Here is a 25008-nt window from a genome sequence, read left to right as displayed (position 1 = left end):
AAGTAAACCGAACAGCCTAGATACAAATGAGCAGTGCAGATAAAATAAGCAATTACATACTAACTAGTTCCGCCTCCACTGATGACCTGTAATTAATTTTAGGGTATTTCTAATTTTTGCAAATCATAATATTATTAATTATTAATCTTCAATTTATCATAATGGAAAAAATAGTGATGGATTCTTACCCCAAATCAGTGTCCGAAACACCATACTTTCACTGTGCCTCCTGGCGGTCCCCAGATTTTTTGATTTTTCCTGCAAAAATTAAAAATATTCATCATGTATCTAAAAATACTCTAAAAGGCCAAAATAGGCATTTTAAAATCTTTTTCTGCCAATTTAGGGTTCCGGCATGGCATCGTTGTTGTGTTCCGGTGACGACCGTCTGCAGTTCCTCTCGACTTGGCCCTTTTTGGCCGATTTAGGTTAATTTTGGCCAATTTTGCATAAAAACATACAAAAAACCAAGTTATGGGACCTCTGTTGGCCGGAAAAGGTAAAAATCGAAACCCTACCGACAACTTCATCATTCCTCCTTCACGGTTGGAGTTCTCCTTCGGCTAACCTACACTAAAAAGGACGAAAACACAACATGTCGGAACCCACTACTTACAATTCTTTGATCTGTTTCCTCAGCTTTTCTATCTCTACATGACTTATGCGATAAGAGGTGTACAAACTTTCGTACATACTCTGACACTGTAATATCACCTTGGACTAGGTGTACAAACTTCATTTTCTTCAAATTTCAAAGATGCTCCAGGAGGTACTCTACATTGAAGGCTACTAGAAATTGTTCCTAAGTTACTAGAATGGGTAGGGTGGTCTACTTCAATTGCCACCATCGACCTGTCTCACCCACAAGTATATAGGTGGCAAGTACAACATTTTATTTGGGAACCACTCCAAGAGTTACGAAAGTCTTCTCTGTCTCTACTAACTACTATTCGGCTTCTTCGAATGAGAATACCCCTGCAAAGGTAGATGAATTTAGTCTCTTATACCTCTCAATATAGTCTGGGTCTATCATGGGTAAAATTGGATCTCATTGAAGAGGGATTGGATTATGCTAAGAAGGGATCGAGTGGCCCTGTGGGGGCACCTAGTTGTATTATGGTGATGCCGGATGATATAATGGAGGAGCAGGATTGTATCGGGGTAGCATCGGATCTTCTTATTATAGGGGTGGCTCAAACTGTGGCAATGATGGAGGGTCAGGCACTTCCCTCCTTTCTTCTCTGGCCTGCTGGGCGAAGATAAGTCTCTCCAACATCTCGAATAGTCGATCGACATTCTCTCAAAATGATCAATCCCGGGCTGCTCAGTTTAGTGGGGGTCTTCCTCTAATTATCTCCTTGTACCTACATTTCAGAAGAAATGATTTAGTATCGGGTTTGTATTTTAGTGTTTTAAATCTTTGTGTAAGGAATTGTTCCGAGGAACACGACTCTGATACCAAATTATAAAAGCTCAAGACTAAAGGAAATGGAAATATTGAATTATAATAACTATAAGCAAAAACAATTTAGAATCTAGGGTTTATATTTCTTACACAGTAATTTGGATGCCCAATAAGGCTACTGAAATGTCTATTTTACAACAATTCATAGTAATAAAATAAATTATTAAAGCAAACGAAATAAAAATCCTATGGGGTTAACCTCCGTTGGGCAACTTTGATGAGGTCCAGGAGGTAACCTTTATTTACAACTCCAAGTTATCGATTAACCGGCTATTCTCATACCCCGTCTGGTAATGGGCGCTAAATATGTCACCACCTCAATATCCCATCTGGTATGAGGGTGAATTATACCTCTCAACCCCTTCTAGTATGAGATTTCTCAGCCCCGCACGATTAAGGTAATGTCCATGGTAGGATTTTTCTATGTACTGGGTCCGTCCACCCTTTCCCAAGCTACATAGTAAGCCTTTCATATATAGATTCATATCATCAAACCATCACCAATCACATACTAACATCTCATTTCATTTTTATAGATCAATAAAACGACATTTAAGCAGACAATACAAATTTATACCTTAACAATTAAGAAACGTAATTAGGGCATTTATTTCAAATCAGTCAACAGATAAAAATAAACTATTAAGCAATCAATAAATGAGAAAGCAATTAAACCAATAAATCAAAGTGCATATGGTAAGTAAACCGAATAGTATAGACATAAATGAGCAATGCAAATAAAATAAGCAATTACATACTGATCAATTTCGACTCTACTAATGACATGTAATTAATTTTAAAATTTTTCTAATTTTCACAAAGCACAATATTATTCATTATTAACCTTCAATTTACCATAACAAAAGAGTGAGGGATTCTTATCCCGAATCAGTGACTGAAACACCGTACTTTTCACTGCGCCTCCTGGTGGTCCTTGAGTTTCCTGAATTTTTTCTGCAAATATTAAAAATACTCGTCACATATCTAAAAATACATCAAAAGGCCAAAATAAGCATTTTAAAAACTTTCCGACAAATTTAGGGTTCCGATATGGTAGTGTCGCCGTGTTTCGGTGCTCGCTCTGCCGCCTACGACGACAATTCCTCTCAATCTGCCCGTTTTCGGTCGATTTTGCATGGAAACCTGCAAAAAAACCAACTTAGGAGGTGTCTATTAGCCGTAAAAGGCAAAAACTGAAACCCTACTGGCCGGGGGGGTCTCCGAATGCAGTAGTTCCGTCGTTCCTCCTTTACGGTCAAGGTTCTCCTTCGGCTTACTTGTACCAGAGAAAGACAAGGAACACAACAGTCAAAAAATCATGTGAAACGGGAAGCGGGAAAAGGGTCATCGGAGGGGGTTTTGGATTTCTACCGTGGTGGCTCAGTCGAGCTTCGCTCGTATTTTCTAACTCACCCATCGGCCTTTCAACTACGATATAGGCATAGGAAGATTTCGGCTTAAATTTCGAGCGGAGGGGAGGAAAATCTTACCTTTTCAGCATCGACGGTGGCCGATCTCCTTCTCCGACATCTGGTTCACTTCTCCGCCGCCCTTCTTCTTCTTCTCTGGTCACTGCTCTGTCGACTAGGGTTTTGGTTCCCTACGAAGAGGAGTTTAAATACTCCTCTCTATTCGATCCAGGTTGTCCATTCGAGTCGACGTGGAGCGAGAGAAACCGTCCGATTATTGCCTGTTTAGGCCAATCACGTGGACGAATTAGAACCGACCATCATGATCAATCTCATTCATCCGATCGCGTTTGAAGAGGAAACATATTCAAATCATTCGTGCGCGCGAAATACGATCTAGACCATTAGACTGCCCAGGCACGCGAATTGTTAGCGTGAACTCAGTGTTAACGTGTCCGCCACGTGAAATACTCTGAGTCGCTGTTGTCGTTGATGTGGCCGTACCACGTAGTCGTATTTTTTCTTTTTGTAAATTTATTCCCTATTTTTAATTTTTTTTTCAAAAACATCCTCATTTATTCACGATTTCATCTTTTTAAAAAAAATTATTTTTAAACTCATACCTAATCTATTTTTTCTCAATAATTTTACAAAAATAAAATAAAATAAATATTAATTTATTTTAATACACTTATTTTATTAACGTAGAACTTATCTCATACCTAATTTTTAAACTCAAGTGTTACATCACATGAAAGAAATAAGAAATTATACTTTGTTGCACTTTTGTTTTTCAAATATTTCAATGTATATTTTTTCAAAATGTTAAGAAAAGTATCTTTTTTTAACTAAAAATATTTTTTTTTTTTACATTAAATAAAAATACTCTTTAAATATGAAAATTTTCTTTAAATAAATTATATTAAAATATATTTTATTCCATTTTTTTTTTTATCGAAGTTGATAAATTTACACTTCCATTTAATTACAAGTTATCTTTGATATCATAACATAATTATGTGTTCGTATCTTACTTTTTTTTTTTTCAATATACATGAGAAAAATAAGGAATTATTTTTTGTTTCTCAAATATTTAAAATATATATATATATTTATTCAAAATATTAAGAAAATATGTCTTTTTTTATTCCTAAAAACAGCTAACTTCATTAGGAAATATGGCATCCAAATGGTGTGCGTTAAAGCATTTTACAGGACTCTGTAAGAGATTTCACCATTGATGGTCTCAACAGCAAACAGGTTCATGCGCATGAGCAGTAGCAGATAAGCTCTTCCATTAGCCCCTACAACAAACAAACCACACCACCACCAAGTCAATTTACCCCCCCAGCTAACTTCTAATTCAGACGGTAAAACAGTAAATGCTAGTATTTTAGAAGTACCTACTAACTTTGAGGATTACGCTTGGCATTAAATATAAGTATATATACATATATGTACACACAGATTATATAGTATATTACAACCTAACATCTATGTTGAGTTTTTGGGTCATGAAGTTTCAGTTATCTATGAAGTGAAACAAATTGAAACAGAACCTGGTGAAGAACACTTACAACTTTGTTGTCGAGATACTGATACTGAAAAACAAGAAGAAATTAGCTTGACAAGCATACCCATTAAGGAGGCAATCTCATCCTTGTTGAAGTAGATGATCTCCTCTGTTTTCTCTCTCTTGCGCAGGCTTGAGTTAATTTTCTCTACAGCACCAAGCAGATCCTGGAAGTCAACAGAGCACCAAGTTGAATGTACAAGCTTTATATACACACAGAGAATTGGCTGTAAATTAATGAGGGAAAATCTCCTAGAGAGAGAGAGATTATTCGTATTCAAAGTAAATGTTACTTACAAATGCAAGTTAAGCAATGTACAATATATATCCAGCATAACCCCAAGATACAATGATCACCATGTGCAACATAGAGAATAATTCACAGAAAGGAAAATACTAGGGCCAGAAAATATCAGAACAATTCCCTGGTTTGCCAGCAAAATCAAATGAGATAAACTACAGCTATTGTTTAAGGACATAATTGAATATCAAGGTGACAGCCATTTTGAGCATACCCATCCAAAGTGCATTACTAAATCGACTCTAAATTAATAAAAAGAGATTTTACAAGTAATCTGCATGTCAAGGGAAAAACTCTATGGATTATTAGGGTCTGAAATAAGAATAATTGTTTAGTATTGTTATTTGTGATTGTTCTGTCTGTATCCCCTCACAGATTCCTTTAATACTTGAGAAAACATAAGCAACCAAAAGACATCTCAGAAACTCTTTTTAGTTGTAAGCCATGAGCTTATAAGCCATATTTACAAAACAAATACTGCAATAACCTATTTTCTATAGAACTAACTCATAAACTGCTCTGAATATAAACTGTCAAAATAAACACCCTCAACAATTTTCATCAACCAGTCATAATTGTCCAAAACCCTCTTAAAATTACACTTCAACTGAGTGGAGGCATATTAACTAACCCGCAAAGTTATAAACATCAGAATAGACACATTAAACTTGAAGTTTCGTAATGGTTTGATAAGACACGTTATCTTTCCTTTTATCCATGTAAGTACTAAATATTCCATATGAGTCTCCATCTCTGTCTTAGCCTTTAAATGGTAAGATAACAGGCCAAAATAGTGAACTCAAGAGAAATTCATACCTCCCATGATGCTAGGCTTTTCATGTAAGAAGGAAGACCCTCATAATCATCCTTAGACAACTTTATCATTGGTTTGGGAGCTTCCAGTGTCTTTTGATCAGCTTTTACTTTTCACAGTGAATAAAATTAGATTATAATCAGATTCTAATCACACTTGAAAAATGGATAGATAGGCAGTACTAGCTAGTAAAATATAACAACTTCTTACCTCCAGGAATTCCTGAGGCCTTGGAAGAGGATTGTTGTGAATCAAAATCAAATGATTTGTCCCTGGAGTATCTGAAAAATCATAGATCGTTAGGAAGTGTGAAGATAAGTATGAAAAGATATGTCAATATTAATCATTCTAAAACTTTAAACAACTCACTTCACTGAATCTTGCCACGAAATTCCATAATCATCAATATTATCAGCTAGAGAGGAAGCAAGATAAAGAGATCAGTAGAATGGTCTGAGTAACATCTACGTATAGAATCATCTACAGATTTCAAAATGAAGAAATCTAGCAACCTGTCAGCCAAAAGTTCTGATATCCAAAGTGATCAGTAGAAGAAAGATTGAAAAAGTAACAAAATAATTTGTACTAAAAATTCTTAAGGCACTCAGTTAGTCCATCTAGTGGTTTGTTTTCAGATTTCACTCACCTTTAGATGCTAAATTAGCAAGACAAACATCCGAAAGCCCAAGATTCCTCAGACTCAGTGAATCGTCATCAAGTCTAGAGAACATCAAGAAGAAAACAGAAGAATCATATGGTAGTAGCCAATAAAGAAAACTGAAATCAAAAAATGCAGAAGGGTCTGGCTCCGATTCGCTTTAACGAGTCTTTCTTAGCTAAGAACTTGATGAGGAATGTAAATAAACCGGATAGACCTTAGATGTTAAACTCTCTAACGACGTATACGAAGCTAGTTAAAACATATTAAAGGATACAGAGGGTTTTCTTCCAAATCCTTTATGATAGAACGTGAGGCAGACGCAGCTCCACGATATAAGGATGGAGGATGGAGATCGTCCTCCGGGTACTTGATGTCCAAGCCAACAGGCGTTGATAAACCAGATACCTTATCTTCCTCTTCATCAATCTCAACTTCTAAGCTCAAAAATTAAGAGAAACAAAGAGAAAGAGAGAAGTAAATTCAAGCCATTACAATCAATAAAGTCACTCCACATAGGTATATCATATGACAAAATGTACGAATGAGAATTACCGGGAATATAACCGAAGCTCTTGAGACGATCCTCGAGGGAAACGAGGTCGGCTTGGTTCTTCTTGTAAACTTCATTGCAGTGACCTAACAGTTCCTCGAAAGAGACGGTGCCAAACGACATTGAGTCGAGCATGTTAAGGTCGGAGCTGGCGCTGGAAACGCGGCGGTTCAAGCACTGAATAAAAGTAGATGATGCAGAGTCTAACCAAATCACCAACCCAGAAGAAAAAAAAAAAGTCAAATGGGTATTACTACTGCGTTTGAATTTTTGAAAAGATGCATTCAATTGGAAACACAGAGAGAGGCATGATTGGGTGGCGGGTGGAAGAGAATGACTGACCGAGAGGGATGGGGCGGCGCTCCACCGACTGCTTCAGGGCGTTGCAGCTGCCTTCGAGGTGGTTGCAGAACATGCCAAAGCTCTTGCAAAACGTCCGCATAGATTCCTCCATGTCTGAATAGTTTCCGAGATTAGCGAGATCAACTCGATTCAGTTTATTGAAACTGAAAGCAAAGTCATTCACCATTTCGCTTATTTGAAAAACGAAGCTCGAGACAAAGCGCCAGAATGGAGCTTCTCAAATTACATCATCATTTAGAAATTAGAGAACTTCCCCCATCTAGCGCCTGTAGCTCAGTGGATAGAGCGTCTGTTTCCTAAGCAGAAAGTCGTAGGTTCGACCCCTACCTGGCGCGTTTTTTCCTTCGTAATTGACACAAATTTTCTTTTTGCCTTTTTCTTTTGAACAGTTTTCCATAAAACGTGTTCTCAACATCTTCTGTCCTTTTCTTTCTCTCTTTTTCTAAAATTTCCATATATTGCTTAGGAGATCTCTTGTATCAATTTTACAGTAAAGGCTTTTGGAAATTAAATGGCATCACCCCTTTTCTTTTCTCTCGAAATTTGAACATGAAGTTTAGCAGCAAATTACATCATGAACATGACACAAGGAGAGCAACAGAAAGACAAAAGAAAAATCAAAGAAAAAGGAAAAGGAAAGAGCTTGAAATATTATATATACAAAGTCAAGGCTGTACTTCTCTTTCCCTCTCGGACAGAAAGCATATATACATATTCCCTTGTACTGAACTAATTACATGGAGATTTCACAGTCAATTCATCATTATTCAGGTGAGTTCCCCTTTTATAGCTGCAGCACATCTCTGAATAGCTCTAGCCACCCTCCAGATCTCATGTTGAATTGCTGCCTCTCCATCTTTTTTATTCATTCGCAAGGATTTCGAAATAGCATCCGCTATTCCAGGGAAGAATTCCAATTTGCTCGTTTGTTCACCAGCAGGACCATAAACCTGCAACAAGCGAAGATTGCCATAAAACGAGCTTTCCCACATTGATTAATAATGATGGCACTTTGAGTAGAACAAAAACAAAATCGAACTCTTTTCATGTGCTAAATGATTTAAGACAAGTGGCATGAAGTACTTACAAGATGCTTGAACCACTGTCTTCCCTGGAGACCATCAGAATCCAAGAAGCCTCTTTCTGCAAACATCAACCTGTCATTCAGCATTCGGATCTTCAAAGCTGCAAAATTGTCTTTTCGTGCTTGCTCTCTCAATCCCTGCAGCCCAACAAATTGAGCACGATACACCAATGGTCGTAAAAGAGGATGAGACTTCAATAGGCAACACATGGATACTTCCATATTAATTCACAAAATCATGTATATGTTTGAAGATTTCTACCTTTGCTTCGTTGTCAGCTTTTTTAGCCGCAAATAACAGTTCTTGGATAGCTGCAGCTAAGGGATCTAGAGAGACATTCCCATCCAGCAAGCTGCACAAGGCATCCTTATGGCTCTGCCCAAGATTGGGAAACCGAGTTCTGTTATCCATTTTGTAGACTATGAAATGCATAAACATAACTCTAAGTATGAGACATATTTTCCATCCAAAAGATGTAATGCAAGAACAACACACCATCTTTCCAGAATTTACCGTTCAATTACTAAATACAAACATGACAATCTTAGGCTTTAGACCTATCACACGACTTAATAATCCAAAATGTCTCCAACTAAGATAATCAAGCACATAAAAATATACGATCATGCTCATATTTTCTTTGTACATAATTTTGCAAAAGCTAAATATTCTTATCTTCCTTTTTAGACCTTAGAATATGTAGTTCATCTAAACTGAAGAGAATGGTGACTTTGATTTATATTATGAAGTCAAATGGATTTATTTTTTAATTTTATTTTTGTACTCATCCATATCAAGGCCCGATCCTATATATATTGTAGCTAAACATTGTTTTCCTACTTGGAAGGGGGCTGGGGAACCTCTCAGGTGTTAAGTGAAGATATATTCACACCTGTAGCTGATCCGCATAAGAGATGTAATTGAAAGGAAGAATTGAATCATCAGCTAGATGAAGGGCTAGAAGACCCCAAATTCCAGCAACTGAGAATTAAAAAAATGGAAATGTTAACTCGAAGATGTTATGACAAAAACTGGTGATTAATAAGAATGTCGGAAGGAAAGGAAACTAACCAGCAACATGACGCTGAAACGATGGATCTGCGTAGTTTATCATCCACTCAAAGGAATCAAATGCAGTGTGATAGACAGGAAAATCTGAATGATAGAAGATCCATTAAAATACAAATATATACTTGCAGCACAGTTATTCCCAGGTACCACCAGAAACAATGTTCTCAGTTTTTCTGGCCACGTCAAGTTTGCCTTCAGTCATTTCTGGGAAAACATTATCCTAGTTCAGCTTTCTTGTGCACTTAAGGAACAAATGCATGTTGGTTCCATGGTGCCACTACCACCAGAGCTTCACTAGACTAGCAGTGTTTATTAACTCGCAAATTCTTGGTTGCAGACCATAGCTTTTTTATTATGGGTCATCTCCCCTAGTCTTGTGAGGATTTAATGGCCTTTATTGACTTGCTGACAGAATTGTAGAGCTTTTGTATTTTTGCACCCACTTGTTGCTTTTAACACCAACTTTATATTTCCAAAAAAAAATTATTAACTCCCAAACAATAAACATGATACCAAAAACCCACAAAAGTAGATTTAGCACCACTTCTCAAGGTGACAAGTAGAGAAGAAGGATAATTTCCAAGCTTTGGAGTAGATCCTATTTGGTAAAAGAGGAAAACTGCTCAACTCTAATTAAAGCCAAGATAGATTGCCAGGCCTTGGGAGAAATTAAGACCAAGTTCAGTTTTTGGTTAGAGAGATTTACCTTCTCCATAGTAGATATCAATGGATGGAACCCCAGCATGGTGTACAAATGGAGCAAAATCAGAATCCAGTCCACTAAGTCTCTGAATCTGCAACCCAAGAAAGCAAGTCAAATTCAGCATTCAGGAAACATTTTTGCAATTCTAACAAATCCCCAGAAAGGGGACAAAAACTTCCAAATATATACACCATGGGTTGGTTCTGGGAATAATTTTTAAGAGAATTTAGTGTTGTTGCCATTTTTGCTTGCAGAAAAACAAAAAGTGGGATAAGATGCAAATAAACCATCAAAGACCTGGTTTATTTTCAATATATATATATATTATCATGCAGCTAATAAGATTCACCAATCCTCTCATGGGGCCATGTTGGTTAAGTGCAAACTTAAACTCAAGCTCCATGATTCAAGGATTGGTGGAAGAACAAAATGCTAAAAAGAATCTATAGCCCCACATTGATGCCTCCATTTGTAGCTTTCCAGGCTTCATATATTGTTGAACCCTCTGAGTCAGGATCCTGAACCTGAAATAAATTCGAAGAACAGTTGCTTAAAACACAAATATTCCCTACAAGCACTAAGATAAGTTCATATCTAGAGTGTGCAATCAAATGATTTTGATTGATTCTTAATTTCATTCATATCCTCCAGTACCATCTTTGCAACATCAACAAGGAGAGTATCTAGCTGCGGAGTTGCTCCTGCAAAGAATCCAGGGCCTTGAACTGCACAATCTACATTGAGATAGGCCACAGCTTTTGCACCCAGATTCACAAGGTTCTGTTCAACCCATTCAGTGGAGCCTATCTGGAAGCAGAACCACAATTGCATGGGCATGTTAGAGAACCTAATTGCGAAAGAACTGCAGTAAAGAACGCTTGTTTAAGTTGATGACTTTCCAAAATAATCTTCAACATATTTTGGACACACTTCTTGCTCTGTTTAGTTCAAAACTATCCAATTATTGTCCGATTTCCAAATCTTAATTGTTTGATATGTAAAACTCGGTCATACTTATTAACATATTTGAAGCGTAATTGAACTAACTTCACTCATATCTTGAATTCCAGAATGATGATTTCCCGTTCCTACTTATCAAGGAAAAATAACAAAACCAACTACCTTAGACTGCAAATAAAATTTACTTGGACTTCCAATGTTATTTTCATTTAAAATACTTTTTAGTTGTTTTGTAGTTTCATTTCTATTTTATATAATTGAATATTTGAACGAAACTCAGCCTAGTACTCACAAACAAAGGTAGAATATTACCTACCATCCCAAATTCTTCAGCATCCCAACTGCAGAGGATAATTGTTCTTCGAGGGTTCCACCCCATCCGCATCAAAAAGCCATATCGCCTGGCAATATCAAGTAAGGCAGCGGTCCCACTATTGGGGTCAACAGCTCCATACGTCCATGCATCTCTATGATTGCCAAGAAGCACATATCTGTCAGGCTCTTCCGTCCCCTTAATGACAGCAAAAACATTATGGATAGTGACCACTTTCTTGTCGCCCTATTGAAACAGAAAATAAGTAGAATCAATCAAGAAATGATAAGGAAATTCCGAAACAGAATCCAAAATGCCAGGCTTCAAAATAATTCTTCATGCTGATAGAAAAATTTTGACAATATCTGATAGTTTCGCTACAGGTGTTGCATTGGTGTCATGCACATGTCCATGACCTCGAAGGACTCCTGTTATATTCCAAATAAGACAATTTTATGCAGCCTAAGAGCCTACTTATGCAGATATTCCATAAAGAGAATGCATCTGATCCTGGTGTAGGTGAACGTCCAAAATAATTGGGTCCACGAGAGGAAAGAAAGCCTACTTATGCAGATATTCAATGAAGAGAATGACTCCTGGGATAGGTGAATGTCCAAAATAATAGGTTCCATGAAAGGAAAATAAGTGACCCACAGAGTAATCAAACAAAGAGATTAATCTTATTGCTTTTCTCTCATTTTCCGAGGCCAGGAGAGGCACAAACTAGTGCAAATGCCAAATTCCAATTCAAATGAATAGCACAAAATCATCTGAAAGTACCCTAAGAAACTGATCAAAAGCCACCGTTCGTTCAAGTAAAAGATTAAGTAGCTAATCCTAAGGGATGACCATTTTTGCCAATTCCTTCAATCTCTTTCCCAGATGCCAACAAGAATCATAATATATTTGTCATTTCTGTTTTACCTCTATATCTAGATATGTGTCTACATACATGTATAAATACATGAGACAAACTAACAAAAAAGTTTCCCAACTCGTCACAATTTGTACAAGGTACAAAAAATCTACCATTCAAACCATTCAAGTTTGAACTTTACCCAGCTCTTCCCAAAAAGAACAGTTTAAACTTATCCAAACTATATTGTACCAACCCTAAAAACGCATAAAAAGATAAGTCAAATGAAAAGTAAATCATACCACCTTTAAAGCCGCAACTAGTTTTAACAGTAAGCCAAACAAAAGTCAAAGACGGAATTCCTTTCCAGGAAATAACGCTTTATTTTTTTTTTTTTTTTTATAATTTGACTGAAAATTTGCGTTAGAGAACAAAAAGGCCATGGATATAGATATTAACACTCGTTACAGCCACCAACCTGGTATGTTAAGTTCACCATAGTAGGTCCTGGACCGACCCGCCACACCTCCCGACCCGAATCTATCCATTCCTGCGGCGCCATTTGACCTCCTAATGACCCCAAAATGATCTCAGCGTTCTTCAAAGACAAGGGCATAGATGGAATTTTAGGAAACCGCCTTGAAACTTTGCTGTCATCGAAACCGAGAGCTTCCCCTCCTTCAACCCCGGGCCAGCCCGGGCTAAGCGGGTCCCCGATCCCTCTCATCACGGTCCCCCTCTCCACGCCACCCACTGTTTTGTCCCCTTCGGCGTACAATAGCACCCCAAGCGCACCTTTAACCTCCGCTGTTTCGACAACCCCACCTCTTCTCAACAAGCCGCTTTTTCTCGCTAAAACAACGCACCCACTAACGTTCACTCCCATCATGCGTAACGTACGGTAGTCCTCTTCCCGCCCATAATTCACGAAAACCACCTTAGCCTGCGCCGACCCAGATGGGGAATAGGCGTGGTAGGGTTGTACCAATCCAGAAGAACCAAAATCATAAACACCCAGATCGTTAAGACCCAAGCTCACGTCCGTACCATTGCTAAAGTGTACTGTAACCGATGCGTACTCGGGGTAGGACAGCAAGGCCTTGTACTGCACTGTGTGTGCTTTAAGGCCTGAGTTCTGGAACTGCGTTTGCACGTAATGGACGGTGTCCAAGGAGGGTTTTGTTCCAGCGAGGTGAGGGTGGAGAGTGAGGGCGCGGAGGTAGGTGGCTATGGTGGCGTTGGAGGCGGAGGAGAGGAATAAGCGGCGAAAGTGGAGTGCCGCCTGGGAGTTCCGAGGTGAGTGTGGGTAGTGTAGAGTGTAGAAGCCGAAAATGCAGAGGATGATGAGGAATAGGAAAGTGCATAAAGGTGGCGGCGGCTTCGAAGTGAGCACTGCGTTGGCCGCCATAGCCGCGGTGGTGGTGGAGGGGATAGGTTTAGCAATCAGTGGCGGTGACATTTCTGAGTGGTATAGTGAATCAATGAGTAAAAACTAGTCTGGCTCTGCTGCTGCAAGTCAGGTGCTAATGAAGATGGTGCTGGTGAATTGAAAAGTTTTTTTTTTTTTTTTTTTTTTGGGTTCAGTTATATTTTGATTTTTAATTTTAAATTTTAAATTTTCAGAAGGGAAATCAAGGTTGATGGGAATGTATCAGGTGTGCTGCGATGTTTAGTTGCATGAAAGTACTCTGCGAGTATTATTATATGATTTTCCAGGGAGAGAAAGTAAGCGGGACCCACGTATAAAAGTAAATAACATTTATTTATTTATTTTTTTCCGAAAAGAAAAGTGTATGCGTGTGGTGGGGAATGTCGTTTTGAGTTCATGCTGGGGGAAGTGGTGGGGATTGTCGTTTTGAATAATATTTATAAATATTATAATCTTTTAAACTAAAAGGATAAATATAAAAGCAAAATGTACCAATACGAGTAGATTTTAAATTTTATTTTGTAAGATTATAATAAATGTTATATTTATAGCTTTTTCAAGTAAATTGGAAATTATATATTACTGAAATTATTTTTATTAATATAATTTTAATTTAAACATTTTTTAATTTATTTTTTTTATATTTAAAATTGTTCATGTGATAATTACGATCGTTATATAAAAAATAATATAATTATTTTATAAGTAATTTTATTATTATTTTTTAAATATAGTACAATAAGAATTAATTTTTTATCATAATTCTACTTAAAATAATTTAATTTATTATAACTGTACAAAAACGTTATCATTTTGATACTACTGAATTAAGTAATAGATTTTACTGAATCAAACATTATAAATTAATCAATAATAATGCATAAAATACTTACAGAACAATAAGTCATTTTTTTACATTCTCAATAAGTTATGAATCCGTAACTTTTAGATAAAACATAAATATCTTAAGCGATAAACCGTTATAACTGTGGTAATAATAAATAATTTTTTTAACAATTAAAGTCGGTCACTCTTAACAGTTCAATTCTCTCAACAACCGGAATACTTTACGTTTCATTAATACTATTACAACACAAGTTTTTAAAAAAAAAATCAACAAAACAAAAATAATATTATGATTTATTATTATGGTGTAATCCAAGGACACCGAATAGCAATTTCATGCTTATGGAAACAACAAAATACAACCCTCGAATGGACTAGACTAAAATTTACCCCGTAGTCGTAAAGAGTGAAGCAATTCTCTTTTATTTACTAATAACAAAGTTAAAGGAGTTTAAGACTAATACAAATTTAATGCAATACTTACCTTAGAAATTTGAAAAAATAATTTTAAAAAATATAAATTTTTTAGAGTCTCTCTGTCATCTAAATTATTCTGTAAAATAGTCTAATTGCACATAAATTTGGTTTATTAGTCATCAAGCCCAATTCCGAGAATGTATTTAGTTTTCTCGTTAATTAAATTACGTATATTTGAGATGACATTCTTTTCTTCTATATTTTTGGATCTTCATTATTGATCTAAATTTATATTTGAGTAACTATATCACAATTCTACCTACTTACACATACGAAAAAATGTTATAGTACACAACAAATTAAACAATCCCCTCTCACTTTAATTTCTCATTCATAATCCACACATGATCCTCATGCAGAGTAACTCAGTTCCATCGATGGAGCATCATTTGTTAGCGACTAGAGATATATGTGTGTGTGTGTGTGTGTGTGTGTGCGCGGGTATATATCATTACCGCACAAAATAGTTCAGCAAAGATGTTTCCTTAAGGATAAGAGGCATAGTTTTCACATATATTTTCACTGTACGTGATTGGGATAACTGGAGATATGAAAAGGACAGACCCATGGCAGGCAAAACTGATAAGATGAGTGTACAAATGTCATTAATCAAATCAACCTAGACCCCCCCCCCCCCCCCCTCCTCCTTCCACTTTAATTACCTCTCTGTTTCATATATATATATATATATATATATGTGTGTGTGTGTGTGTGTGTGTGTGCGTGTGTATATACATGCACACATTTATATTCGAAAGAAACCCAGAAAAATGCCCAATTTGTGGCTGGAAAATTTAAAGAAGAAAGTCCTAATGATGATATTTGCTTGGGACAAAGACATGAAGCTTTCTTTGCCATGATTTTTTTAAGTCGGATCATGGGTTTAGCTAATTGGCTGTTGTCTAAAAATATATATATATATATTTTATTTGGGTTTGATCCTAATTCAGTCATACAATATTAATATCGTCCATGCAATTTGTGGGTAATGTTAATTCTTTAAAAAAAAAAAAAGGAACAAAGAATGAGAATCAATGTCCTTTGGTGTTCATAAAGGTGATGAAACGCGGGCAATAATAAAAAGAGCAAAAGGACTAATTAAGCAGTCATTTTCTGGTTGTAAGTGGGGGAAATGGGGAATGGATGCTCATGGTAGGGCTAAAGTGGAGAGAGCACTAGAGTTTTGATTGTATCGATTTATGTCCCTCACCTGAAAAAGAAGATACCATGTACCAGTATACCACCACCTATATATAATTCCAATCAAATATGCTTTTTGGAAAGCTATGTCCAGCTCTGCTAACTCACGAGTAAACTAGAATTTCCACTCTCCAATCATTATAGTATATGCATTTATACGACATATTATATACACACAAACAAGTTTTTACTACTTGATATACAATCTCAGTAATTAAGAAAGAATCGGCTAGGAACAACCCTCCCCACCTATCAATCTTATCATTAAGACGAACTTAAAATGTCATGGTTTCAAAATCTCTGTGTTCTCAAAATTCAATACTTCAAAGAAACACTTCTCGATGGATTAGTGTACTCTTTGACAGAATATTATGCTAAAACTAGGTAACCCTCTCCAAGACAATTATGATAATCACAATGTCTAGATCAAAAACTATGTTACCAATATCAACATCATCTTTCTATGTTGTCGACAATACAATATTCTCGAAATCAACTCATAATATGTCATAAGATTCTATAATAATACTAAAAATATTATATTTTTTCTAAATATATGTCTAAAAAAAATATTTTTCATTCATTTAACGTAAAGTAATTCACGTAAGAACAAATTTTGAAGGATCAATATTTCTCTTAAATTCAATAAAAATCTAACAAGGAACCAATTCCTCTTTATATACTCGTCTGCCCACTTCATATTTTTAATTTTTCTAAGATAAATATATATTCAATAGCATAAAATTTCAATAGAAGTATACGGCCCCGATTCTCACTTTTGGTGGAATTCGTATGGTAGGACAAACACAGGCCGAAGAGAAGTTAGCACGTGATAAGAAAGTGTGAAGTGGGGGTTTGACGAAGACAAGTAATGGGCAACAAAAGCTAAAGTGGTGCCCGGCAAAATACCTTATGAAAGGGAAGATGAGTGCGCCTATTATGCCTGGCCCTAATAGACACTACTTTTCTCAGCCCAACAACCTTTTCCTGATGATCGATTCTTCTTCGTCTTGAGACGAAAGCAAAAGGGTTGCCCCAGATCATGGGCTTTGCATAGATGCCAACAATTACATACTTGTTTCTGAGATGTTTTTTTTTTTTTTTCTCAAAAAAGTAATTATCTGAATAGAGCACAAATTAACTAAAACTCTGTGTGTACATGAGACTAACCAAGACTCTGTTATGTACATGCGGTTATAGATGTAAAATAGGTTGGATCAACTTGTATGTATTACATAAAATAATTTCTCTATCTAGAAAAATACCCAGATCCAAGTTCTAGACTGATTTAGATGATAAAGAACTGATTCTAAACTTATTTCTTTTTAGGAAGAACCCAAAATAGTTTTATAAATATGTATTAAATTGTCTTTTACTTTTAAAATTAACTTAAAAAGCCATACTCCTTTAAACATTGAACAACCATCTACTCCTCCAAAAAAGAAGAAAAGAAAAGAAAAGAACACATCCTTCCAACAATTCTAAAGAATCAACTTTTGTTATAGACTACTGGATTTTCAAAACGAAGTCAACTCCGATTGACTTGAAGATGTTTATATATATAGACCCCTTTCTGGTTTTTGTTTCTATAAAAAATGAAAATAAAGAAAGAAAAAGAAAGTACGTGATTAAAGTACAACACAAAAAGGAAGAGTGTGTAACAAGAAGCAAATATGGCAGAAGCTAATGCTTCAAGCAAAATTGACAGAGGATAGCTGACTGAAACTCCTTACCTCTCCAAATGCAGATAATGGGATTCTTGGGTATAGATAGCCAAGGAAGTTGAGCATGTTTCGTGCATTTTATATGTGGAAACCAACCAAGCATTGGAGGTTTCTTCAAACTCCAACCATAGTGTTATAAGTACCATAAGCAGCAAAGAGCAATCCACAGGATAAAATGAAAACATCCAACACTCTCTGCCAGATATTCAGTGATCGACCCATTAGCTTGAGGTGAAACGAAGCTGGCAAGACAAATGATATCAATGCACACACAGTGCTCCCTACGAGAGAAGCAAACATGCCAAATCCTGGGACAAACGAGGCCAAGCCTGCCAACATCATTACAATAACTGCTCGACTGAAAATTATTCCAAACTTTCCAAATTTTGTCATCATATCATCATGACCATCTTCGTTGTAGTAAAGCTTTTGAAACCACATGCTATTCTTCAACTTGCCTTCCACAATCTCATGAATAGGATGTGCCATGACTGGGAAGGTAAAGATTAATCCCAAGCACAAGCCAATCTGTTTGAGCAAACATAAACTCAGCATGGTTTTGTTATGTTTCCAGGAAATTGAAGCAATGGAAAGTAAGAGAAAGTTGTCAATTGAATGCAGAGGTGCCAAACATGTACATGAAATGAAGCTAAAACAGATTGCATTATAGTGGTACTAACCATTTACATCAAGTCTACTGATTTTTTTAACCTTAGTAGTAGCATAAGTACATAATTAAGTCAATCAGAGTCCAGACTTGCTATTGCTTGTTAGTTATCATAATTGAACAGTGAATCATAAGCATATGCCATTAAACTTACACCCTACCAGAAAGACAACTTGGAATGATTAAGAATCCTTGAGGGTTTATACACAAAAACTACACACACACACATAAGCTCTTCTGTCTATAACAAAGAAAACTTCCACATAATGATATTGTATCAAAACCAACTGTGCTATAAAAAATGTAAATAATGAAAATGAATGTATTCTCCAATTTTATATTAATTAAATATGCTTCTTAACGAGATTCTGCCAAGCAGCCACCATACTTTTATGTTCCAAGTATAGTAATAGAATAAGAAATAAGGACAAAGTAGACAGATAGCAAAACATTTCTTAATAATATCTTATTGCAATTGCATGAAAAGGAATCCATGACTTCTAGATCAAGAAAAAGATGCAAATCTGATGACAAACTGGTCCCAGTTTATATGTCCTGCTCCACATTCAGGGAAAAATGAGAATCTTAGATAATGTGAACATGTTCTTAAATTTTCATTTTGTGCATCTCAATATCTAAAAGACTAAAAGAAATCTGAGAAAAGACGGCACATTTTAAGGGACAAGTGCAAAATCTACAGCTGCATTTGGAACCAAAAAAATAAATTTTTTGCAGTTTATTTAGAAATATTCACATAATTTAACTGAGAAAATATAAAAATTCGATTTAAAATAATAAAAAGTGAGCTAATAAGGAATTTTAAGTGGATCTGGAATAATAAATTCCAGATAAATATATCAAAATTAATAAAATTCAGATACATTCTTCTAAGTTTGTCTTGATCATCTTCTAAAAGAATTTCCACCTGTCTTGTTGAAACTAATTTGAGTATTTCCAAATGGTTTTTTTAAAAATAATGATTTTTTAAAAACATAATCTAATAAGTTTCAACCAAATATGAGTGATGGAAAGGACACAATCCAAAAGCAAATGTCAATGCACTTGCAAATTAACTAAGAATAGAGAAACAAACAAGCAACCAAGCAAAGTGAACCACACAGATTGTAAAACAAGACAACAGAAGAAACATAAACAATCAAGTGGTCATTTACCTGGACTGCGATTGCGGACCAATTCTTGGGAAGATTAAGTGTGATGATATCTTTTGTTTGATCACCATAAGCCATGTATCCGGAAAAACCAAACAGAACATATACAAAGGTGATCCCTGCAAACGCCTTAGCAAGCAATTTAGGGAAACCCCCTTTTTCCCTCATGGAATTCTCTAGTGACAGAGTCATTCCAAAGCCCTCAAAGCAAAAAACGGCCATCCCTCCAGCAAATGGCAATCCTCCAATGCTAGAAGTGAAAGCCTTCCTATCACTAAAGGAAAATTCACCTCCTAAGGCTTGCTCTATATCATCTTTCAATACAAAACACATGGCCAACACATTGCATATATCCGCAAAGATACTAAAAGGAGCTAGCGACGATAAAGACTTGATCCATGACAATGCAATCTGAATTGGGACCAATAGCAAAATGTAAGTGACAAAACTGAAGCCATGACCTGAGTATATAGATGACAAATTTTGGCCAATGAAAACTAAGTATGCTACTGCTCCTCCACATTGTGACAAGAAAATAAGGGCTTCCGTTAGGTAGCGACCTGTTAGTCCTAAACACTTGTAACCCAAGTCTCCATATGTTTTTGTTTCTTGAGATTCTTCTTCTGATTCTATCTTCTCCTTGCACTCAATCTGAACTCCATGAAAAAAGCAAACAAACTCTTCCATATCAATTAAAAAAAATTAACAAAAGTAATAGACATCCAGTAATTAGAAAAAGAATAAGAAATCCCACAGGAAAAGTGAGGCCTCTTTAGCGTGAGAACTTTTCTGAATGAAAACATATATATTCTTTATCATTTTCCTAAATTAAGAAAATGAGAGTGAAAACACCGCATATATCTAAAGTACATACATAACTTTCTTTTATCATTTATTCTAAACTCAGTAAACTACTTCGTGGACAACGGTATTTAGAACCCCCTGACCTAAACAAGAGCTTTCTCTAGAAACGAACAAAAGTCTAAACCTCATATTGCTTTCGTCTAACTAGTAGAAGAAAACTGCAAAAAGGCGAAACATGCATACTAAGAATCAAAGTTCAAAGTTGCATTGCCTTTCTTCCCCAAGTAACCGAAAAGAAAAAAAAAACACGAAGCGAGAGAGAGAGAACTAACAAGGAGAAGCATGCAATAAAACGTGGCAACGCCGGCAATAGCAACGCCGAGAGCTCCAGCGAGCCAGCCGGCGATACGGAAGGCGAACGGGAGGCCTAAAATTCCAGTTCCAACAATCGAGACTATGATATTGCCGAGCGTTTGAAGCGTCGTTGCAGTCCTTGTTCCTGCTGCAGCAGTACTTGACGGCTGTCGTTTGACGAGTGGAATCAGATTAGTTTCTACGTCTTTTCTTTCCATGGCTGCTTTACTCGGCCCTTAATTTGCTCTCTTTGTCTTCAACCCGAACTCTCACCGTTTGGGCAACTTTAAAATTTCCTCCATATTTTTCTTAAATATTTATTATTTTATTTTTCAAGTAGATTCTACGTCATCTAATATTTTGTTAGTTTAAAAGAAGCTCAGATCTGCTGGATGTCTACTTATTGTGCCACCTGGCGCACTCCTACTCGTCAAGGATTTATAGCCTTTTAATATAACAATAATAATAATAATAATAATAATAATTTTTTTTTTATTACATCAGCCCATCGTTTAAAAAAATTATAATACGAAAATAATCGCTGCAAGTTATATTTTTATCCTTTTTAATTTACTTATGCTAAAAATGTATTTATTTTTTAATGTGTCACGTGAATTTAAGTTAATTACCTCCGAATACGTTATTATCTATCAATTTCACTTAAACTGGTTTAATTAAAAATTTGTTTAGGTTAAAAGAAAATAAAATATTTAAAACTTAAACTGTGCGTCCAATGCTTATCAACAAACACTGTCCTTTCTGCTTTGTCTGAGTACCACTGGTGCCTCGTTGCGGTTTGCAATTGAAGGTACCCGTCTAGGGAGACGCCAATTTGTAGAATATATATGTGTTGTAGCCGAAGAAAGCAACCGTTAAGGAAGATGGAGACAGAGATAGAGGGAAGGCAACAAAGAGAACCTAGTGTAGGAGGTGGGAAATACAAGGGGCAGTCAGTTTACAGCAGGTCTTGGTGTCACCCAGCTTAGGTCTATAGTCGTCAGGATCTCCTATTTCTCTGTGTTGTGAAGGTGTGAAACATGGAGGAAGGAAATGGAGATGGAGAAGTTGCAGAGAGAAGATCTATGGATTCAGTCTGATTTTTTTAAACTTTGACCAGTTTAAATATTACGTGATTAACCAAATCGCATAAAAACGTATAATTTTAATTATAGCTATAATCGAATCATATGTAATAAAACTGTAATTTCTCGGAAATATAAAATTATGGCAAACTAATAAATTATGCAGCCTGGCTATTTTTCACTTCAGTATAATCCCCATTACTGGTAAATCACCATGGCATTTCACCTCTAGGCAAAATGACATAAAACAACTTAATCTACACGACGGGGTTTCCAGTATTCTATCGCATTCTTCAATTTTCCCATTCAGTTTCCCAAACTCGGATTTTGAAGAATATTTACGAAGCCTCAAAACAATACGGCTGGCAAACACAATCGATGGCGTGTATCAGTTTCCTCCGAGGCCCAACTGCAAAGGCACCCATTTCTCTGAGCTTGTTCATGGTCAAATTCAACAACTGAAATTTAGTGATGCTCTTCCTCTGAAAAATACTCTCAAAGTGTCCTAGACCAAGTGATGCTAGCCACTGGCTCAACCCACCAGCTCTCTGAAGCTTCTTCTCGAGATGTGATGCTCTCAGCCTCTGGTGTGGTAACATGTTCCCACCCACAAGGCTTGGGCCATCCAACTTTGGCCGCTTTATGGTTCTTGAGGTATTGGATACTCCGAGAATCCTCTGTGACTTTGAAGTACCAAAACAGTCTTGATTTTCTGATGCCATCTTAAAATCCAGACTTGGTGGGTTTGGCATTGCTGGGATGCGCTCCACAGGAGACTTTTTAGCAATTTGAAAGCCTTTTGTCGGTGCAGGAAGAGTACAATTCTCTCGTTCGTTGACTGAAGGCATCCTGAGGCATGTCTCGACAGGAAAAAGTGGTAAAGAGTCAGGCTTCTCCGTGGGCACAGCTTGCAACTGACTTGATGCAGGCTTTGGCATAATGGAATTTTTAGCTGTAGGTACTGGAGGCACCAGAATGGTGACTCTCTGCTTCTTAACTATAACCCAGTCCCCTTCTCCACGCAGACCTCGGATAGTCTTGGACTTGAAGGAGTCTACATGAGAACTTCGAGTCTTCTTCTTCTTTGCAGACCTTCCTGCAAGTTGCTGCTGCTGCTTTGGTTTTACCATTAGATGTAAGATATGCTTGACCTAAAAGGCAGTAGGTCAGCATTTTAAGTGAGAATTTAATCTGATCATGAGCAAAGAGATAGATAATCCCAAGTTTGTCAAAAGTAACGAGCACGTTTCTGACGACTACGAGCAAGATAAAGACCAAAACAACAGTTTTATGGAACACAAAACGGGTTAACTGCATCTAACAATTGAGATCATACTGTTTGCAAGAGAAAACTTAGCATTATCAACCAGGACCCTAGAAACAAAGTTAACTCCATTACGCGGAGGACTATAGAGAACTTAAGTAACTCTACGGAAATGAGCAGCTTGAAGACAATATTAACTGAATTATTTTCTGTGGACAATGGCTCGATTACTCGAGCATGCATACACATCTAATGATTCAAACATTTATACAGAAACTTCTTAAAAATGTAGCCATCCAGTTAGAATACTGACTTTAAATCTGAATCACGTAAAGAAAGATAACAGAAGTATTTAAATCGAGTACACCAAATGGCAGCATAAACTTCAGAACACATGAAACAACCTGCCACGTATATAAAACACGTCAAATTATTGGAATTGCAAAGTACTGATCTCGCTGCAAGATTTCTTTTATCAAATATCTTAACTAGGAAAATTGGAACGTCCTGGTATGTTCATAAACTTATCGATCAGCCACACGGGCTTGGCATAAACTCCATAAAGCAATCAACCCTGTTCAGTTTGGATCAAAATATAGTTGATTCAAGTAGTTGGCTTTAACAGATCACAACTCAAAGACAGCATTAAACCCATTCTCAATAACACACGAAGGGGCTAAAAAAACCTCCCCAAACGAGCAACTGACAGAAATCAACCCATTTTTGTGGAATTATTTCAAGAATTTCGAAGTTAGTTTAACTACAATACAATGAAAAATTCTTATCAAACAATGTAAATTGACTTCCAAAAGAATTCTTAATGAAACTAAAACAATACTTTCCAAAATTTAACAAAAAATTTCCCATGAAATTCATTTGTTCCAAACATGTTATTTTCAAGCAAATCCCAAAGATTACCACATAAGATATGAGGCAGAAAATAACTAGAATTCGAAAAATTCAAATCATGAAGAATCACAGAGAAATTTGGTCCTAATACACCTCTTAACATACCAAAACACCCACTGACAATCAGCATCCACTGCAAACTACATTTTTCCTCACTGTTGACAACTCCCATGAACTAGGTATTCCACAAGATGAAAAGAGTGTTTTGTTGTTTGGCGGCCGAGAAAATTAAAGTGAAAAATCGTGATTTGTGAACTTCCTCTCTGATTCCTCGAACAAAATTAGCGAAGGGAAAAACCATACAGGATCCAAACAAGTTACCTTAGACAAGCTCAGGAGGGCAAAGCGTGAACTATTGTCGTCTTTGCAGAGAAATCACAGCGTTAGGGAAAATGAAAATGACTTGGTTGATTTGAGCATAAACCGATTATCAGAACGAGAAGGCCGCAAGACCCGATAGAAATAAAAATTATTTTCCCTACTACTTTAATACTCATTTGATTATAAACTAATATTTAATCATTAAATTATTTGTCATACTTAATTTTTAAATCTATACAATTATCTTATTTTGTATTTTCTATATAATTATAAAATTTTGGACAAACAATATTAATCTTTTATATATGTTTTTCAATAACTTATAATTTATGTAAATTGTGATAGATATTAGAGAAAAATATCAACCATAATAATTTTTTTAAATTTTTTTTTCGACAATACATCAAAAAATTCAAATTACTTTATACACTATTTTTGAATTTAAATAAAATGTATATTTTAAAAATTTGTTTGACTAAATTTTTATTAATATAACATATTTAATAATATTAGATACATATTAATATAACGTAAAACGTATTTATATAAATAATTAATTTTAAAAATATTATTAATGTGATAATTATGTGATTTATTACGTTATTATTAGATTATGTAACATGTTATTTTAAGTATCA

At 35.9% G+C, this 25008-nt stretch overlaps 4 protein-coding genes and 1 non-coding gene across 7 annotated transcripts; 1 reads left to right on the top strand and 4 right to left on the bottom strand.

Annotated features, from left to right (window-relative positions):
* Positions 1-3998: 3998 nt before the first annotated feature.
* LOC110806386 (uncharacterized) lies at positions 3999-7330 on the bottom strand. 2 transcript variants are annotated; one of them, XM_022031221.2, is made up of 9 exons: positions 7116-7330; positions 6776-6976; positions 6498-6657; positions 6209-6282; positions 5932-5977; positions 5773-5843; positions 5565-5671; positions 4512-4614; positions 3999-4178 (listed from the first exon to the last, which is right to left on the bottom strand). In XM_022031221.2, exons 1-9 carry the CDS (start codon positions 7300-7302, stop codon positions 4084-4086), a joined length of 1044 nt encoding a protein of 347 aa, XP_021886913.2. In that variant the 5' UTR covers positions 7303-7330; the 3' UTR covers positions 3999-4083. The 2 variants fall into 2 exon arrangements, with proteins under 2 accessions (XP_021886913.2, XP_021886914.1); XM_022031222.2 differs by having other exon boundaries at positions 6776-6950; positions 7116-7256.
* A 68-nt stretch (positions 7331-7398) lies between these two features.
* On the top strand, positions 7399-7471 carry TRNAR-CCU (transfer RNA arginine (anticodon CCU)). Its single transcript has one exon. It is a non-coding gene; the product is annotated as a tRNA-Arg (tRNA).
* A 163-nt stretch (positions 7472-7634) lies between these two features.
* Positions 7635-13741, bottom strand: AMP1 (Peptidase M28 family protein). The gene is made up of 10 exons (XM_022031235.2): positions 12603-13741; positions 11272-11514; positions 10650-10802; positions 10451-10519; positions 9999-10086; positions 9293-9376; positions 9114-9202; positions 8483-8596; positions 8224-8358; positions 7635-8086 (listed from the first exon to the last, which is right to left on the bottom strand). The coding sequence occupies exons 1-10, from the start codon at positions 13581-13583 to the stop codon at positions 7904-7906; spliced, it is 2139 nt and encodes a 712-aa protein (XP_021886927.2). The 5' UTR covers positions 13584-13741; the 3' UTR covers positions 7635-7903.
* Positions 13742-17590: 3849 nt separating this feature from the next.
* ANT1 (aromatic and neutral transporter 1) lies at positions 17591-21106 on the bottom strand. The gene is made up of 3 exons (XM_022031206.2): positions 20773-21106; positions 19640-20287; positions 17591-18328 (listed from the first exon to the last, which is right to left on the bottom strand). Exons 1-3 carry the CDS (start codon positions 21010-21012, stop codon positions 17915-17917), a joined length of 1302 nt encoding a protein of 433 aa, XP_021886898.2. The 5' UTR covers positions 21013-21106; the 3' UTR covers positions 17591-17914.
* An 871-nt stretch (positions 21107-21977) lies between these two features.
* Positions 21978-24527, bottom strand: LOC110806399 (Sterile alpha motif (SAM) domain-containing protein). Of its 2 annotated transcripts, none has more exons than XM_022031237.2 (2): positions 24371-24527; positions 21978-23027 (listed from the first exon to the last, which is right to left on the bottom strand). In XM_022031237.2, the coding sequence occupies exon 2, from the start codon at positions 23004-23006 to the stop codon at positions 22215-22217; it is 792 nt and encodes a 263-aa protein (XP_021886929.1). In that variant the 5' UTR covers positions 23007-23027; positions 24371-24527; the 3' UTR covers positions 21978-22214. The 2 variants fall into 2 exon arrangements, with proteins under 2 accessions (XP_021886929.1, XP_021886928.1); XM_022031236.2 differs by having other exon boundaries at positions 24155-24517.
* Positions 24528-25008: the final 481 nt, after the last annotated feature.

The sequence above is a fragment of the Carica papaya genome, chromosome 8 (genome assembly GCF_054855325.1).
Source record: "Carica papaya isolate Zhongbai chromosome 8, ASM5485532v1, whole genome shotgun sequence".
NCBI lineage: Eukaryota > Viridiplantae > Streptophyta > Magnoliopsida > Brassicales > Caricaceae > Carica > Carica papaya.
This window is presented reverse-complemented; position numbering and strand designations above follow the sequence as displayed.